The 19,602-nt window shown below is 33.9% G+C and overlaps 1 protein-coding gene across 2 annotated transcripts in view; it reads right to left on the minus strand.

Moving 5' to 3' along the window:
* Positions 1-12,562: 12,562 nt before the first annotated feature.
* Sik3 (Salt-inducible kinase 3) overlaps positions 12,563-19,602 on the minus strand; it is a 64,660-nt gene continuing 57,620 nt past the window's right edge. For both annotated transcript variants that reach the window (XM_073992822.1, XM_073992823.1), the window contains 2 exons: positions 18,575-18,730; positions 12,563-16,445 (listed from right to left, as the gene is read on the minus strand). In XM_073992822.1, the coding sequence (XP_073848923.1) occupies positions 14,500-16,445; positions 18,575-18,730 (2,102 nt within the window). In that variant the 3' untranslated portion in view covers positions 12,563-14,499. The remainder of the gene's footprint in view (positions 16,446-18,574; positions 18,731-19,602) is intronic.

Raw genomic sequence — 19,602 nt, forward strand, 5'->3', positions numbered from 1 at the left:
ATTTAGTACGTGAAAAGACACACCTATTGCAGACAAATTGTGACGGCAACTTAAGAACTGATGTGCGTGTGTGTCTTCACAAATAACCCCAAAAATATAAACAACAGAAAGCAAATTTTGATTAAGCCAAGAAGCAGCCAAACACTCCAAACTCAAATGAGAAAACACGCCATAGCGCCAATAAGAAGTAATTTCTAAGAAATAATCTCCAAAATAGCAGTCGCCAACAATAAACCACTCCAAATTTAAATATTTAGTTATTTCTTTGACAGAGCGCAAATTTATAGATTGTCAAAGACATAGAAAATAAAGACTAGAATAGATGCATAATGCAAATATGTTTATGAAACAAAGTATATAAACATTTTACCAACAACAGGGGTATATATATAATTGTTCCACAAACATCCCATAAGGGACAAGGGAGACTTCTCTCATATCAATGAGTGCACCCCGATTCATATTAGCTCAATGATATGGGACCTACAGTTTATCGCCGAGTCCGAACGGCGTGTCTCAGACACCACTTTTATAGAGAAGTTTTACATGGCTGAAATACTCAGGAAATGTCGTCAACATTACTGAGGGTTATTTTGCCACCGTTGAAAAGTGTTTTGATGTTGCATGGCCGGGGAATCGAACACACGACCTTAAGCGTGCAAGGCGGGTGTGCATACCATTGCACCACGGTGGCAACCAACAACAAGGGTATGTTAATGAAAAAACCCCATTAAAGCGCAATTCGGCTTCGGCTTGTAGGAAAGCAAAAAGTTGGACTCAGGATTGTATTCCATTGCAGTTTCCAGTTCATTGAGTAGGAACTTAGCTGTTAAAATCGCCTGAAATCGTTAACTAAAGGGTGTTTTTTAAGCTAGATAGAACTTTAAATTGTAAAAAGTAACACAAAAAATTACATTTTGATGAAACTTTTTTTTTATTTGTTTCAGTATACTCTGACAAATCATCATGAATAGACTCACGCTTGAACAACGCTACGAAATTATCCAAATTTACTTTGAAAATCAGTCGTCGATTCGCAAATGACCCGTTGTTTTATCGCAAAATTGTGTTCAGCGATGAGGCGCATTTTTGGCTTAACGGATTTGTTAATAAGCAAAATTGCCGCATATGGAGTGAGACCAATCCACAAGAGACCCTACAGACTCCATTACATCCAGAAAAATGCACCGTATGGTGCGGTTTTCACGCTGGTGGCATCATCGGACCTTATTTCTTCAAAAATGAGGCCGGAGCTCGCGTTACGGACAATGGAGATCGTTACCGCACCATGATCAATGATTTTTTGTTTGAAAATATGGATGACATTGATCCGGAGGAGATGTGGTTTCAACAGGATGGCGCTACGTGCCATACGGCGAACGCAACCATCGACTTATTGAAATCAAAATTTGGCGATAAGTTGATTTCGAGAAGTGGACCTGTCAATTGGCCTCCAAGGTCGTGCGATTTGACACCTCTCGATTATTTCCTGTGGGGCTACGTGAAGTCACTGGTTTATGCTGATAAACCAGCAACAATTGATGCCTTGGATGCCAGCATTGTTCGTGTTATTCGTGACATACGGCCAGCAGTGCTCGAAAAAGTGGCCAAAAATTGGACGTCCAGAATGCACTTCGTCAAGAACAGTCGCGGTGCCCATATGCCCGAAATCATTTTCAAATGTTAATGTCACGTATTGATCTTTCGAATAAAAAAAATTTTGATTACAATTTAATTTTTTGTGTTATTTTTTACAATTTCAAGTTCTATCGGGCTTAAAAAACACCCTTTAATTAACAGAATGTTATGATATCGTAATAACAGAGCTTAATTCCATCTATTGACAAATGTTAACAATTGAGTTTTCCAATCTTATCGAATTTACATCTTTGGAGATTGTCAAAGTCATAGAACTGTAAAGACTCGAAAAGATACATAATGCAAATATGTTTATCTCATGCTTCACACATTCGCAACAGTTGCTGCAATTTTACAATTCCGTTTCGACCGTTTTTCTTATGTTTGACAGAAGGGATGCATTTTTTTAGGATTTTTGTAACAAACGTACTTTGTGAACAAAAAAGTACTATTCATAAGTCTGTCTGGTTACTTTCCCAGCAAGAATTGTCCAGCAAGAACTTTCTCAGAGAGTAAGGAGTTTTTATTCTCTTTTGCAAGAGAACTGTAAAAAGTAAACAGACACTTTCCCAGCAAGTAATCAGCTGACTTGCCAAAACAGAACAATTTGCCCGTCAATAAAGGAAGCAAAGATATTGTATTTTTTAAAAATAAAAAAGAAAATGAGCAACAAATGTATTTTTTCACTTTGCAACTTTGTTCTCCAAAAAAACAATACCATTAGGCTTGCTATTTCCACAATAAAATTGTTTTTAATTTTCACAAACATAAATCAACAACAATTTAAAAACAGCTGATTGATTGTTTTCAGGAAGAAGAAGAGCTTGCAAGTGCTTGCTAGAAGAAATTTGTCCAGCAAGAATTTGCAAGCTCTCAGTGAAAGAACTGTCAAAATGTCTCTCTCGAATCGCTCTCTTTTGCTGGTTTTTTGTGTTAACAGACGACTTCCAGCAACAATTGGTACAAATTGATACAAATTTTAGGGTAACCAGACACAGCTCATGTACCAAAACAACTTGAATTGCTTGTAATAAAATATTGTTTTTATGAAATAAAAACGGATGAATTCGGATGAAAATCAATCATGCAGGTAAAAATTCCACAAAAAATGCGTGATGCCAGAATTTCCATAATTTCATTGTACGTTTTCTACCCCTGCAGAATGTGAAAAGAAAGGTCAAAACGGAATTGTAAAATTGCAGCAACTGTTGCCTATGTGTGAACCATGAGTATGAAACAACTATATAAACATTTTATCAACAACAGGGGTATGTTAATGATAAAAACCCCATTAAAGCGCAATTCGGCTTATACAAATTGTAGGAAAGCAAAAAGTTGGACTCAGGGTTGTATTCCATTGCAGTTTCCAGTTCATTGAATATGAATTAAGCGGTTAAAAATGCCTGAAATTGTTAACTAGAGTTGTGCTTTCTAGTTCGTTAAGCTGATCGATCTTTTTAGTTCAGGTCTTTTGATTGAACTAGTTCGTTCTTTTAGTTCAGTAGTTCAGTTCGTCTTTCAGCAAGCACTTTGCAATAAAACTCTCTAAATGTTGCACATTACCTGTGTGTTTGCTGCCGTTTCAAGAGGCGGTTACTGCCTTTTCATCACCAAAGGAATATTGACATACACTAGCGGTCATCTGAATAGGTTTGAATTTTTTTCTTTTTATATGTTAAGGTATCTTCTGATGTGTTTATATTACAGATCCATACTATTTACTTTTTGAGAGTCCTATACTGTGCCAACATTCCCAAGAAAAAACTTGACGGTGTTGCCATATTTTCGGAAAATATCCCAATTATAATAAAAAATGTACAAAAAAGTGTCCAATTTTTGCGATCATCAGAATAGGTTTGAATCAAATAAAATTGAAAAATTGTACTACCCATGCAAATATTGCGCAGTTTTTTGGTTTTGTTTAGTAAAATGGAACATTCTGATAAATCTTACAACAAAGTTTACCCGCTTTATTAGGAACGTGGGTTCAATTCTCAACCTGGAAAACTTACCAAGAACTTTCAGATAAAATCAAGAAATATTCCAACAAAAACGTTTTATAAACCGGCTTTAAATGACTTTATGATTTCGTTAGATCTCTTCTGAGCTTCGAAAATTGTCTGAAAGCAAATACGAAGTGTAGCCATATTATTATGATCGATAAATTAGAAAGGTCATTGAAAATAGTTGGTATTTTATTTCAAGTTTCATTTTTTAACTATCCTAGCAGTACAAATTTAAGTATTATCATGCTCACAAATCCACTATAGTTGACCACATGTATCATAAATGTTCGAAAATTGGTCTGGAAGAATGTTTCATCGACGACAATAAAGTAGAAAATTGTAAATCAAATTTAAGTCAAAGGCGCATGATATCGCCGACTTTTATAGTGCTGTAATACCTATATAGTCAGGACAAAAAGCTTTTTTCTGTTAACAAGTCATAAAACAAACACGAATAAGTCCAAAAGAATGGACTACTGAGGTTATACAGCACTATAAAAATTGGCGATATCATGCCCCTTTGACTTAAATTTGATTTACAATTTTCTACTTTATTGTCGTCGAAGAAACATTCTTCCAGACCAATTTTCGAACATTTATGATACATGTGGTCAACTATAGTGGATTTGTGAGCATGATAATACTTAAATTTGTACTGCAAGGATAGTTAAAAAATTAAACTTGAACTAAAATACCAACTATTTTCAATGACCTTTCTAATTTATCGATCATAATAATATGGCTACACTTCGTATTTGCTTTCAGACCATTTTCGAAGCTCAGAAGAGATCTAACATAATCAAAAAAATCATTTAAAGCAAGTATATAAAACGTTTTTGTTTGAATACTTCTTGATTTTATCTGAAAGTTCTTGGTAACTTTTCCATGTTGAGAATTGAACCCACGTTCCTAATAAAGCGGGTCAACTTTGTTGTAAGATTTATCAGAATGTTCCATTTTACTAAACTAAACCAAAAAACTGCGCAATATTTGCATGGGTAGTACAATTATTCAAGTTTATTTGATTCAAACCTATTCTGATGATCGCAAAAATTGGACACTTTTTTGTACATTTTTTATTATAATTGGGATATTTTCCGAAAATATGGCAACACCGTCAAGTTTTTTCTTGGGAATGTTGGCATAGTATAGGACTCTCAAAAAGTAAATAGTATGGATCTGTAATATGAACACATCAGAAGATACCTTAACCTATAAAAAGAAAAAAATTCAAACCTATTCAGATGACCGCTAGTGTATTACTTTCTAAGAACAAATTTGCACTCTTCGATTGAGAAAAACTAGCAATATGTAATTGTCTTACCCTGCGTTTACACATGACAGGACAGTTGAGTACATGTATTAATTGTCAAAAACCCAAAACATGCCTGTGTGACGTAGGCGTCTAGACAACTGCAAAAACAGTTGTCAAATTATGAATGAAAATCGTCGATTTGTTTTTGGTTTCCGTTCACATATTTTGTTTTTGTTCATGTTCTTTTGTTTTCAACACATTTCAATTATTATCTCACTTGTTTTACAAAACTGTCAAAAATTTGTTAACCCTACTGTCTGTGAAAAAATAATGGACAGCTGACATATGTATGTATGTGTTAGTAAATCAGAGCTTGAAGACAAATTGTATGGTGCAAACGCCGGCTGAAACAGCTGACATTTCTTTCGTTCTTTTACAGAACTACTGAACTATAAAGAACGACTTCGAGTGATCTAGTTCAGTCGTTCTTTGAGGTGAGTCGTTCAATTGAACTAGTTCGTTCGCGAACTACACAACTCTATTGTTAACTACTTAACAGAATGTTGTTATCATATCGTAACAACAGAGCTTAACTCCATCTATTGACAAATGTTAACAATTGAGTTTTCCAATCTTAATGTCAGTGTGGCCATTTTAGCATTTTCGCAGCTAAATTTAGCATTATTTTTTTGTATTTAGCCGCAAAATTTCCATTTAGCATTTTTCTTAGCATTTTTCAATATTAATTTAGCATTATTCTATCCACGAAATCAGAGATATTTTAGTACTTTTTTTATAAAAAATCTGATAAATGTTGGTTGAATTGAGAAGAACTGATATGGAATAGTTAGTTTTTCTTCTTGTTACGAAAGTACCAATGTCACTATTTTAGGTGGAAAAGGTCAAAAAACCACAGGCATCCCCAAATACTAATAATTCAGTCTTCTAAAAACTTGAAACTACATGAAATCGGGCGATACCGTTATATGGGGGCTCTAGCACAACATGGGAATATGTACTAAATTTTCGATGGGGAAGTTATTACCTACTGCGAACTTTAAATACCAAATGACATCCAATTTTGCCCGAAAATGTAAAAAACAAACTAAATCCGATGATGCCCAAAAATGTGCATGTGACTGTGATTAATGTGAAGAAGTTGCTTAACTACTTTGAACCAAAATGACACCCAAAAATAATTTAAATCAATCGATACCTTTTTATGGGGCCTATTTCAAAACATTGACCTATGTCCCCAATTTTTAATGGAGACGTTTTTTGACAACCCTAAATTCTATGTTACGGCTAGTTCGGTCTGAAAATGTAGCTAAAAACATAAAAGATACCCGAAATCGGTTGGTTCCGGTATATGGGGCTATTCCAAAAAACATGAACCTATGTCCGCATTTTTTGGTAGATAGGTTTTTAACACCAAACTATAACTAAATCGGTCTGAAGATGTAGCTAAAAAAATATTCCAAAACGTGGACTCTGTGTCCACAACTTTTGGTGGAGAAGGTTTTTGGAACCATAAATACCAAATCATTGCCAGTTAAGCCTGAAAATGTAGCCAATAACAACATTATACCTGAAATCGGCCGGTACCGTTTTATAGGGTCTGTATCAAAATATGGAATGATATAGTCCATCTTCGAACTTGACCTGCCTGCAAACAAAAGACGGATTTTTCCAAAAATTCTGTGTCCTATCTCAATTTTTGTGGATGCCAGAATGATTACCACAGACGGACGGACATGCATAGATCGACTAAGAATTTTACTCTTGTTATGAATATAGGGCCGCAAATAATTATTTCAATGCGCTTCAAACGGAAAAACAAACTTAATATACCCACTATACAATGGTGGAGGGTATATTTTATTAAAAAAATAACGTTTTTAAATTTAGCATTATTTTTTAGCATTTAAATATTTATTTTAGCATTTTTTAGCATTATTTTAATGCTGATTTAGCTGCAACACTTTTTTAAATCTGGTCACACTGCTTAATGTATTCACATCTTTCAGATTGTTTATTGTACGGATCTATAAATCGGATTTATAAATAAGAAGTCTTTCGTATGTTGCAAAACTTGTCAGCCTTCAGAATTTCTTTACACAATATTTCGTATATCCTTTAATTGAAAATTGTTCCCAACACTGTTTTGCATTTAATCGTGGAAATCGAATATCAACTTTTAGTATGAAAATATGAAAACCGTACTGGCAACTCATATCGACCAAAATGGAAACCAAAGACAGAAGAAAGATTTAAATACATTAAGAAAATCTCAATTGTTAACATTTGTCAATAGATGGAGTTAAGCTCTGTTGTTACGATATCATAACAACATTCTCTTAAGCAGTAAACCATTTCAGTCATTTTTAACCGCCAGTTTCATATTCAATGAACTGGAAACTGCTATAGAATACAATCCTGAGTCCAACTTTTTGCTTTCCTACAATTTGTATAGGCCGAATTGCGCTTTAATGGGGTTTTTATCATTAACAACATACCCCTGTTGTTGGTAAAATGTTTATATACATTGTTTCATAAACATTTGTGCATTATGCATCTTTTCCAGTCTTTACAGTTCCATGTCTTTGTTTGTCTTTGACAAAGGTTTTCATAGTTCGATTACCGGTTACACTCGAAACATTCGATCAACGATTTCGATCGAATCTCGTCATGCCGCTTTTCTATAGTGTCGAAATCTTTTTCACGAGCAAAAACTCGATCAAATCGAATCACGTAATTAGGCCCAAGAATTGGTTTCTGTGACATGCCTGATAAATCTTATCGTGAATCTAGACCCCCTTCGTAACCAAATTTCTCAAACACTCGGCGGAGTTAACACCATTCTCCTGTATTTGGTGTATTAAAATAATATACATTAGATGTAACCTACGAGTAATATTAGAAGTCATTTACTTCAATTATGCACCTTATTTATGTCGTATGTCTTAAGTCATCCCAAGTTTTCTTAACGGGGATATAAATTTATCTCAATAATGTAATTTTATCATAGATTTTAGGTGAATCCATCTATTCATTCCAATTAGTAAACACCAACTGCCGTATAGCTCAATATCACTACAATATTAGCACAGGCTTATCGACTAAATTTCTTATTTTAAGGTAATCAGGTTTTATTGAAATTTTTCGGACCTTCAATCCACCAATGAACGCGAAATTGAGAACTTAATGCCTGATTTAGACTATGCTGGATTTAGCAATTATCTGGTTTTATTCGACATATATTGTATGAAAATGACAACTTAAATCCACTGGATTTGCTATATCCAGCATAGTCTAAATGTACTATAACTTTAAGGAAGTACAGTTAGTCAATTTAAATTTTGCAAAACCAAAATGATTACAAAATTTTAATTAAAACATCATTTTATTGGTATAAATATGTAAATACCTATCATTATTAATATTTTTGTTAAGAGTATAATTCTTACACATGTTTATAAAAATTCACAACTTTTCAGACTTTCGCGGTATTTTTTAAGGTTAATGGGCGACCTATTCCCGACTTTTTCCTTCGGATGTACCCATGGTTTGTCGATGGGGTTAATATCAATACTTTTGAATGGGGTACCAATGACTTCGTTACAGTTGTAAAACAACTAAGTCCTACATAAATTAGATTTATGCCTATGGTTGTTGTCTTGGTAGTACTTATATTTCAATTTGTTTGAATTGTTAGGGCCAACAGGCTCAAATTTCTTGACGCTGTTGGTTAAATCATTTTTTAAAACATCTAAATAAAACTCCTCTGTCATTGTTTCCCCCAAAATTTACTTGGTATACAACCTCATACCATAACTGACAGTTTTCCGAACTTTACGGTATGTATTAAATTTTTGTTCTGCATCTAGATATGGAAGCTGGTTGTTCGATTCACACTCTTCTCTCTTTGTAAAGAGAAATGAAGTCGAGAACACATTGAAAGTATTAATTCTGGGGCCTAATTACGTGTTTCGATTCGATCGAGTATTTGCTCGTGAAAAAGATTTCGACACGATAAAAAAGCGGCATGACGAGATTCGATCGAAATCATTGATCGAATGTTTCGAGAGTAACCGGTAGTCGAACTATAAAAACGTATGTATACTATAGGGAATATTATGAAGGTAGATGTAAAAAAGGTTTTTTTTTGGAAGCAAGAACCAAAAAAACAAAATTATGAATGAAAAATGTAAATATTTGTGGAATTTTTTGAACAATACATTGAATAATAATTTCGGTATGAAGTTGTGCTAAGAAAATAAGAAAATTATTAATTCTTGCAAAATCTTTTTGACATTGTTGTAACGGATTGCTAATACATCTACCTTAATAATCCTCTCTCAAAATAAAAGAGAGAGAGTTTGGTGGGTGTTTTGCATTAGCCTCTCTGAGAGAATATTTCCTTTGGTAAACAACGGGGGATGAAATGTTTAAAATGTACTTCACTTATAAAATAAAGGCTATTAATATTAAATATTTTTTTCTGTTTTGCAGAAATGCTTATTTTTCAACTTATTTTTTAACGACTGCAAAACTAGTTTTTGTTTAATAATTGCTTGCATTTTGATTCTAAATTTATCACAATTTCTAAAAACGACTGCAAAGGACTTTTCCCAATTTCTCTTGTTATATTGTCTAAAAAATGCTGCCAATTATTTACTAACATCGTCTTTCTTCTATAAAACGACAACAAACAACAATTTTTACATTTTAAACAAAAAGACAATAAGAAATCTTTCATTTTATTTGTTTACGATAGGCAATTTGGCCTCGATAAATTACTCGCAAATTTATGCTCAATTACTCGATAATTTTACTTGATAACGAATGTTGTCATCCCAACTTTGAGTACTCAGGTGAAACAACTCGATATCGAATCACATAATTAGGCCCCTGTTCAATAGAAATTGAGATTCACAATTGAGTGTGAATCGAACAACCAGCTTCCATATCTAGATGAAATAATCCACAAGAAAGAAAACTCAATCTTACTAGACTGGTACCAAAAGCCCACTGCGTCGGGAAGAATCGTGAACTTTCATTCGAAGCAACCCTGGCAACTAAAAATGAATACTGCGAAAAATTTCGTACATAGGGTTTTCAATATTAGCGACAGCATCTTCCATGCGAAGAATGAAAAGAAAGTAAGAGACATTTTAAAAAAGTTAGAACAATCAATAAATTATTAAAACAAACCAAAACCAATAAACCTGATAGCCATGATCGAGAACTGAAGGCATATAAAAGATCTTCATATACTCTATGGATTTTCGGAAAGATTTTACAGGTCGAACTTATACAATAAAGATAATTACCAATTGGCATTAAAAAGCTGCAACACAAACCAAACCTTTAAGACTAAAGCTAAAATAGCGAATGACGACAAGTCCAATGTCGTTTATAAAGTTGGAATGAGCTCACACAAATCCGACCAAAAGGTCAAAAACAAACTGCCAGAACAAAAAACTGCACTTACAGCACACTGCGCTTCAACTGGTCATACACCTAATTTTAAGGAAGTGCAGATTTTGACACAAGAAAGCAATTACAAAAGGAGATGTATGCTTGAAATGCTCCATATTATTCATGTACCGACGGAAAAACGGATGAATTTTAAAATGGACACAGAAAACTGCACGCAAATATATAGAAACGCCATAGAAAAACATAAAAACGGAAAAAAGCTTTAGTTAGAAGTCAGTTGTTAAGAATGAAGGTTGAAGTGGTCATCGATTGATTTGTAACAATGTAATTATTACATATTTGTTAAATTTTTTTTGTTTATATTTACATATAAGTAAATGTCGTTTGTTGTTTTCTCTATTTAAAGAAAAATCTCCCTGATGATGATTGTCGAAGACAATCGAAATATCGGAAATAAATGCAATTATAAAACAACATAAATGTTTGTTTTATTACAAGGACCTGAAGCCGAACAAAGATAAAAAAGGAAAATGAAAATATTTTTATCAAGCATCATCTCCATATATTCTCGTTTTGGAATAACATCCATATAAAATATTTCGCTACTTTTTTATCTCTAAATACTTTTCAAAAAGAGGGAAAAATGGGTACATTTTAAATTAATTTTTAATATGTTTCTAAACTTCTTTTGCAATAAATTTCTTTTTTTTAGATTCTGATATCTACCTGAAGTTGACGATTCCACTTTTGATGCGTAAAAAATATTACACTTTATACAACAAAAAAAATTGAATTGCTTATGATGCTCTTCAAATTATTAAAAATTGTTTAGCTTTAACACAGTGTAAATGTAGAAGTAAACAATATATGATCTTGAGATTTTGGTTAGAGACTTAGAATTTTGTACCATATTACCATCTAACGACAGTTGTACCAAAAACCGAATTTAATTTTTTTAATTAATCTCATTTTTTTTGCGATTTCACCCCTTGTGCATCACCTTCATCAGGGACGTACGCAGGATTTCATTTCGGGGGGCCCACCTTGACCAAAAATCATGAAATTAAAAAATGTTGTGTAGCGTTACATAAAGCAATTTTTAAGGGTTTTTACTTGATTTTATATGAAATATTGACACAAAGTATATAATTTCAATAGAGAGAGTTTACAATATTATAGATATAAGATTGAAATTTGGAACAGAGTATAATAACCAAATTCTCAAAAAAAAAAAAAAAAAAAAAAAAAAAAAAAAATTACACAATAACTAAAAAAACAAATCTTTCAAATGAATATTACACACGTAGGTTTACGTTTTGGTTTATCCCAGAATTTTTAACCGCAGTAGCTCTTATTTGGAATTTTCGATTCTATTTCAAAGATTTTCCGTATTTCTTATTCTTTAAAGTACATATCCATATACCACACATTAACTTCAGGCCCATTAAAAAAGTTTAGTGTTACTTTTGCCTTATTAAGTTATCGATTGGAAACATTTTTACCGCGAAGACTGATGCTGATAAGAAGATCTATCTAAAAAAACCTATTAATGTTATGTGTATACCATTAATTAATTGAAATAAATAACTCCAAAAAAGAATAACTCGAATCCCCGAGTTCAGATTTACCAGAAGTTAAAGAGTCCATGCAAGCCAACTAAAAAATTCAAAAAAATTACATTTATCATCTGTTCCAGTACTGCCCAGTGTACACAGAACATAATCAAGAGAAAAATACAAACAAATTTCTCACGACCTTCTCGACACTCTTTTTTGTTATACTCCAATACATTTCAAAATTATGCAAAATCAGGACACATTTTGACGATTTTTTTAAACGGATTTCTATAACACTTTTGATAAAACAATTTTATTCTAAAGTATTGAAAACTACCTCTATTTGATATATCTATAATTTTATATAATAAAAACTACGTTATCACTGTTCAAAACCACCCATATTTATGTTTTTTCACATGCTCACAAAAACTTGAAAAATTTCTCAACTTTAACACAGTGCTACTAGAAAAGTAAACAACATACGACATTGCTATTTTGAATACTGAGGTACAATTTTATACCCTTTAACCCTGTAAAGGCAGATTATGAAAAAAATATGTTTTGATTTTTCAATTAAGCGCCGTTTTTTTTTTAATTTGGCCCCTTTGTGCATAGTGTTGAATAGTTCTCTGAAATGCTGTGCTCAAATTGAAACAAAGTAATTTAAAATTGTATTTATTCTCGTTTATTTAGAGGCATTAAAAGGTAAATAAATGTGAATATAACATTTTTATAGATATTTTGTTGTTGTTATTTTTTTTTTATTTTAATCACAGCAGTCTTTATGTAATTTACGCCTTATGTTACTATTCTTATTCTTAGAGAATTTTACTAAAATGAAATCAAATGAAAGATGGAGTTTGTGGAAGAATGCGGAAAATTTTCCGAGAAAATAAAAGATTCAATAACAAATTTAAAATTAAAAAATAATAAATGTGATAATAAGGAATACTGCTTAATAGCAAGATATTACATAAACGATATTACACACAGAGAGAATGTACATACATAAACGTGCTGATTAACTTCAAGCTTCATAATAAATAAACATCTTTAACTTGTAGTTGATTGGTAGATTGGAATGTTATATTTTACGACTTAAATAAAATTGCTTTCGACCAATGGTATTGGTGGATTGGTTGTTATTATTTCAGATAGGTATACTTAATTGTGCATTGTACAATATAACAATAATTAACATTTCTTGTGAATTGAAGATTACTAACACGACTAAAGTATTAGGCCTTAGCTCACACAGAAATGATTTTGTAATTCGTCTTAATTTAGACCTTATTATAGTGGGTAATTAAACAAAAGACTACGACTATTTTACAAGATATACATACATGCGCAGCAATTGACTTTAGAATTACAGAGCGTATGGAGAATTATTAATTAAAAAAACTAACCTGTTAATCATTTACAACGATTTTTTAAGTTTCTGTATGGAAAATGTTTCTCTATTTACAAAAGAGCAGTAACAAACGGATTAAATTGTGCTTTTTGGCATGCACGATTGCGGTTCCATGGTGAGAATCTTTCAAGTTGTTTTGACGAAAAGTTTCCTTTTTTACTTTTTTCAATGTGTCGGATTTATAGAATTTAAGTTTATGTTGTTAAATATTATGTTGCATGAAAAGAGACTTTACGCTGTGGCCAAAACCAAGTATTGAAATATAACTATTTCCTTTGATATCATAGACTAATAAAAGTATAGACAAAGAAATCCTCTAACTGAGTGTGAATTGAGTCAGTTTAATATGCACTCAATGGCAATAACTATAATTTTTTAAACTATTTATTCTGGTAGAAAACAATAGCTGTGTCTTTTTAAGTGATAATTAGTAATAATTATTACTAATGTTGCAGATTTTGACAGTTGTATAAAGGAAAAGTTGCCGAACAAAAATGTTTCAGCAACATTTAGTGAGTAAAAAGACACACCTAATATGTGGGAATCTATGCCGCATCTACATCACTGCCGACTAAGAAGAGGGCATCTTTTGACAGTGTGTTAGTAAGGTTGTATGGGCGCATGCTGCAAAACAAAAACATATCAAAACATTTGCTCTCTTTTATGCGCTCTTTTGTTGCGTTCGGGTCGTGTGGGTGTGAATTGCCGAAAAACTTCGTAACTTTAACAATACCAAGGAACGACATTGATCTACATCCTCATATAAAAATATTCAACAAAATAATGCAATTTACACAAAACATTGTGCAATTGAGTGAAAACGCTGCCAGTTTCCGTAATGGCGACACCTAGACAAAACAAGCACATTACAATTTCTCTGTCTATATATTTATTAGTCTATGGTGATATTCTCAGATAGCCAGATGCATATTTTCTTAGAAAACAATGTAATAAAAACATTAATTAAATTCCCATATTCAATTCTGCCCATAAGTCCCAAATGTTTTGTAAATGTTATTCTCCAACAATCCGTAACAGTATCCTATAGCATATGATCTTTTGTGTTAGTACTAACTGTATATACTCAGTAGGGGACGACGATTTCGTCTATGGTAAATGTTGTATCCCATTTGTAAACTGAAGTACCGTCGGCAATGACACTTTTTGGTTTGTAAATGGATGTACTTAGCCAACTACTTGTTGTATATTAAGTTGATGTATTAATTGTTGGCACAATTTGCCATATTCAAATTGATCGCCAGAAATTCGCCTCAGTTTGATGCCCTTACCTGAACCCTGACTGTCACGACTTCGTCCTTCGCACACTTGTACTTCTATTTGTAAGCCTCCGGAATACTCTAGACTGAGATTGGTGGTGATATAGGAAGGAGTTAAATCCATTGAATACGCGTTGGGACCGTCTGTGGGACCTCCAGTAGCAGATCTGAATGGCGTCCAGTTTGTGGTACCCGTGGAAATTGGCAATGGATTTTCTACGGTGTGTAGGGTAAATCCTTTGGGAGGCATCGTTGAATCAATCGTTTGTTTAATCATTTCGAGAATTCGTGTTGTGTCTAAATTAGAACATTCGTAAGGTAAAGGAAGTTCGTAGCACATGTCTTCAGACATGCGACGAGAATCACACATAGAATCTGGTGTTAAGTGACCCTCAGTATGATCACCTATTTCGGAGTGTGAATCGGATTTGAATCCCGATGATGCGGAGGGCTCTTGACTTGGGGATAAATTATTTGAATCGTTACTAAGAGAATCGTCCGAAAAGCCCAGAGATTTGTCGCTGCCTCTCCTGTCGGTAGAAGTTGGAGCGGGAACATTTGGCTCCGTGTCAAGGTTCATATTCTTTATCATGATCCCGCGAGATATCGTTGGCATGTCAGTGGATGGTTCGGTTATCATTAAGTCTTGGAGTGACATTAATGACATGACATGGCGTTCAGATGAATCCGAACTGCTTTCGTTACTAAACTGGGAGGATTGGGCAACTAGTGTTATTTCGCTGCCCTGTACATCTGTCAAACAAATCTGAGGATGCGACGGTTGTTGCCCCGGGGATACTACATCGTCTCCGGATGTTAATGTTCCTGAAGATGGAGTAGGAGTTATACCACCTGTACATCCCGTGTATGGTGTTCCAGTTGTGATTGTGTGACTCATGTGCGTCGTAGCATTTTCTTCTTGTATTATGCACAAGTTTGGTGATGTGGGCGGTGTCGTTACCACCCTTATAGGTTGCGCAGGTGATAAATTTAAAGGCTTCATATCGTAATATGAAGACGGAGGTAAAAACCAGTTCTGTGCAACATATGAACCCACCGGTGTCTGTGAATCTTCGGACGCAGCTACATCCATGGACAAATCTAAAGGTTGCATTGCAGCAGAAGCTATCTCGCTTGCTGCCGAAGTACCTCTGGTTATTGAACCTCCTCCTCCGGTGGTTAAAAATGAAATTCCCTTTGTGATTTGATGTAAGGGCGATGATCCACCGCCTGTCCCTATTGAGGTGCCACCACTGCTTCCACTGGCTAAAACAGTTCCCGGCATTGCAGCGTTTGCCAAGGATGATCCGCTATAATTGCCGCTGCTTTTCAACACCATAGGTATTGTTTGTGTGTAGCAGGATCCCAAGATTGCGTTTGAATGCAGCCCTCCAGCAAAATTAACTTGGTTTCCCATAACATTTTGGTAATATTGTGATGACATATTCTGCTGCATAATTGGACCACTGGTTGTTATGCAGCGTTCACTTTCATTTGACATATTGTTCGCTTGTTGTTCCCCTAAATTTTTCGTCGTAGACATAGACAACGGCGATGTACTAAAACTGTGCACTTGCTGCAGTGTATGTGCTCCTAAACCTTCTGATGAACTATTTCCATGCGCTGTTAATCCCAGAAGTTGGGCCATATCCAACGGAACTTGCCTAGTGGCTATTATATTATTTGCCAGTTCCATTCCAATCCGTTGCTCTTTAACTAATTGGTCTAATAACGGTAGAACGGTTTTAAGAGCTTCAGCTGGTATTTCGATGTCTTGTGAGGCAAGTGACGACGGTGTTCCGGAACGACGAAAAACATTGTTGAATCCACTGTTTTTCCCATGTATGGGAGATCCTGAAAAAAAAAAAAAATAAATAAAAGCTATAAGTATCGAGAATATCTAAGACAATTTCTCAATTAAAGCGTATTGATGGTACAATCCGATCTATTGAAATGTCTGACTTACTGGAAGCTTTATGTAAGCTAAAATCAAGATCGATTGGTGTAGACAGAATTCCAATTAATTTTATTTAAAAAATGTTCATTTTGTTCCTCCATTTGTTCTTGATTTAATCAACTCAATTTTAATGTCATTTACTTTTACACAAATCTGGAAAATCGACCGTATAGTTCCTATTCTTAAGACTGGAAAAGTCAGTGGACCTGAAGATCTTCCATTTCCATACTTCCTGCTTTATCGAAAATAGCAGATCACATTCTGCAAAAACAGATGCTGGACTGCAAAAACAGATACTTCACCTATGATATTCAATATGCATTTCGACTGGGACATAACACCTCGACTTTCTGAATATTAATGCTAACAGAATAAGTATGATGTATCGCTTGACCTTGACCTAACTATGATTGTGAAATTGTATATAGAGTACAATTTTTCTACATTGACATCTTGGAAAGTTCTATTATAAATGTCTAATTGGATAGGATTGTACTGTTGACTTCTTTGAATTCGTTGCCGGTCAACACCACTAAAACGAAAGCTATGTTATTTAGACCGTCTAATAGATTAGTGGTTAATTTAGACCTTTTGTGGGATGTGAACTAGATGAGATTGTCGAACAAATAGGTGCCTTGGTTCAATATCGGATTCCAAGCTTACATTTACACAACATATTGATATTATTTATAGTAGAGTCTGGTGAACTCTGCGCAGGATCAGATCCACTAATCTGCTCTTTCCACCTCGAATTAAAATCATTTCAGCTCATTCACTATTATTGTCACAAATTGTATGTGGAATAGAGGTCGTCTCTGGTACAACAGGTGCTCCTATTCATAAACTCAATCAAATTGTGAACACAATTTTTAGATGTGCTTATAACGTCTGCGTAAGAGATCACATATCTGGTCATGTTAGAGAGTTTCTGGGTTGCTCATTACAGAACTTTTTGAAATATTGCAATTTTATTCTCTTCTACAACGTTATTAAAACGGGCAAACCTATTCCATTATGGTCTCCTTTCATATTTTCGAGATCTACTAGAAATCCCCAGATCTTTATAGCTCGTGTTGTACGGTCTGAATATTACAGATACTTTACAGTTAGAATAGCTCGCATTTTGCACAGATTACCCGATGGGCTAAGGTTATTTTCACATTCTAGCAATGAGAAAACACATTGTTGGAATGTGAAATAAAATTGCGCTCATTCCCCACAAGACCAACATAACCATTTGGCTTACCTATTTTTAGTCTATTCTGACTTTCTTTTTATTATTGGGAACAAATACGAATTTTAAGTGAAATTTTTGCAGAAATAATTATTTTATATGTATCTTTAAACATTCTCAGTAGGTGCCACCGTGGTGCAATGGTATGCACACCCACCTTACACTCAGAAGGTCTGCGGTTCGATTTACAGGCTAGACAACATCAAATTTTCAACGGTGGCAAAATACACCTCAGTGTAATGTTTGCGACATTTCCTGAGTATTTCAGCCATGTAAAACTTCTCTACAAATGGTGTCGTAAAACAGGCCGTTCGGACTCGGAGATAAAAAGTAAGTCCCATATTATTGTGCTAAATGAAATTGAGTCAGGCGAGCAGAATATGTCCCGTTGCAAGGAATTAACTTTAAACAAAAGCGTATGCAAAACGCAAGTACAGTTACTGAATAGCTCTAGGCGTTTCATGTCAAAAAAAAAAAAAAAAAAATAAATAAATAAATAATATATATATATATATATATATATATATAAAGCCTGGGTACATAAGCTACTTTGCCTGGTTGCCTTGCTTTCCTGCTTCATTTTTGACATAATAAAAATAAAAGAATAAAGGAGGCCGAGCAAATTTCGAACTGGGTTGCCCTTTTCTTTTTTATTCTTTTATCAGAAGCAAGCAAGGCAACCAGGCGAGGCAGCATATGTACGTAGGCCGTAATATATGTATATATAAAAATATATATACGATGAAAAATCATAGATGAGGATTTGAAAAATATTATCATATTATAACATACCTGGCAAACTTATCGAGTTTTCCAAAAGTGGGGGGCTAGGTGCTACCAAAAAATTACGCTGCGCAATGCCTTTTTGAAGATACTGGCATTCTTGCAAAGGACCTTGAAATTGAGTTTTTGACCCCTCCGAAGCTCGACGTACAGGACTGTAACGACCTAAAAATAGATTTGGAACATTAATGGATTTTTCTTCGAAAGACTATTGATTTCTGGATACATTGATTAGTGTGGGATAAAAAAATATTTTAAAGCAATAACAACATATACATAATTAAAAAAGTTCAAACGCCAACCGACATAATTTTGATTTTGCTAAATGGCTTCAAAACTTTGACCCAATTTACATTAGGCGAGTTTACTTGCGGCAATTGTCAGTTTGATGGAGAGAAAGAGGTGAGGTATATGGTAACCCTTTGTCTCTCAACACCCTCTCTCACCCACAAACTGACAATTGCCGCAAGTAAACTCGCCTAATGTAAATTGGGACTTTTACAACCTACAATAAATTTATAATTTGCTTTAGCTTAATACACGGTGCATCATGGAAATGATTAACCATATTCTGACAGCGCAGCATTTTGCGAGGCTCATATACATATGTACATTCAAACAAAACCATTGTGAATGTTTCCTAATAATGTATATTTTTAAATTATTTTACCATCCTTGTTTTTCTTTAATTTTTGATCTGTTCGGTATCCGAGAAAAATTATAAAAAAATGTAAACTTTTTTATAGTTTAATGCTGTTGTGACCATTAAGAACCTTTCCTATAAAGTTTATATGCTCCAGAAATCTGTTCATTGAGATCTTAGGTATATTTGTTTTGTGTAGTAAGCAGACGAACACGAACAAGTAGTTGCTGAGGTGACGGCCCCTGGCCGACAAGATGTTTCCTCAGGTTAATCCGGTACATAGAACGACCGTCGTGGGATTGTGTTTTGTGTAGTTGCTTATTTGCTTGAATTTCAATGGTTTCGCATCTATAGACAAGAACCGGAGAAAAAATGATAACAAAAATTTAGCCTT

The sequence above is a fragment of the Musca autumnalis genome, unplaced genomic scaffold (assembly GCF_047663935.1).
Source record: "Musca autumnalis isolate F117 unplaced genomic scaffold, ASM4766393v1 scaffold_5, whole genome shotgun sequence".
In the NCBI taxonomy this organism is placed as follows: domain Eukaryota; kingdom Metazoa; phylum Arthropoda; class Insecta; order Diptera; family Muscidae; genus Musca; species Musca autumnalis.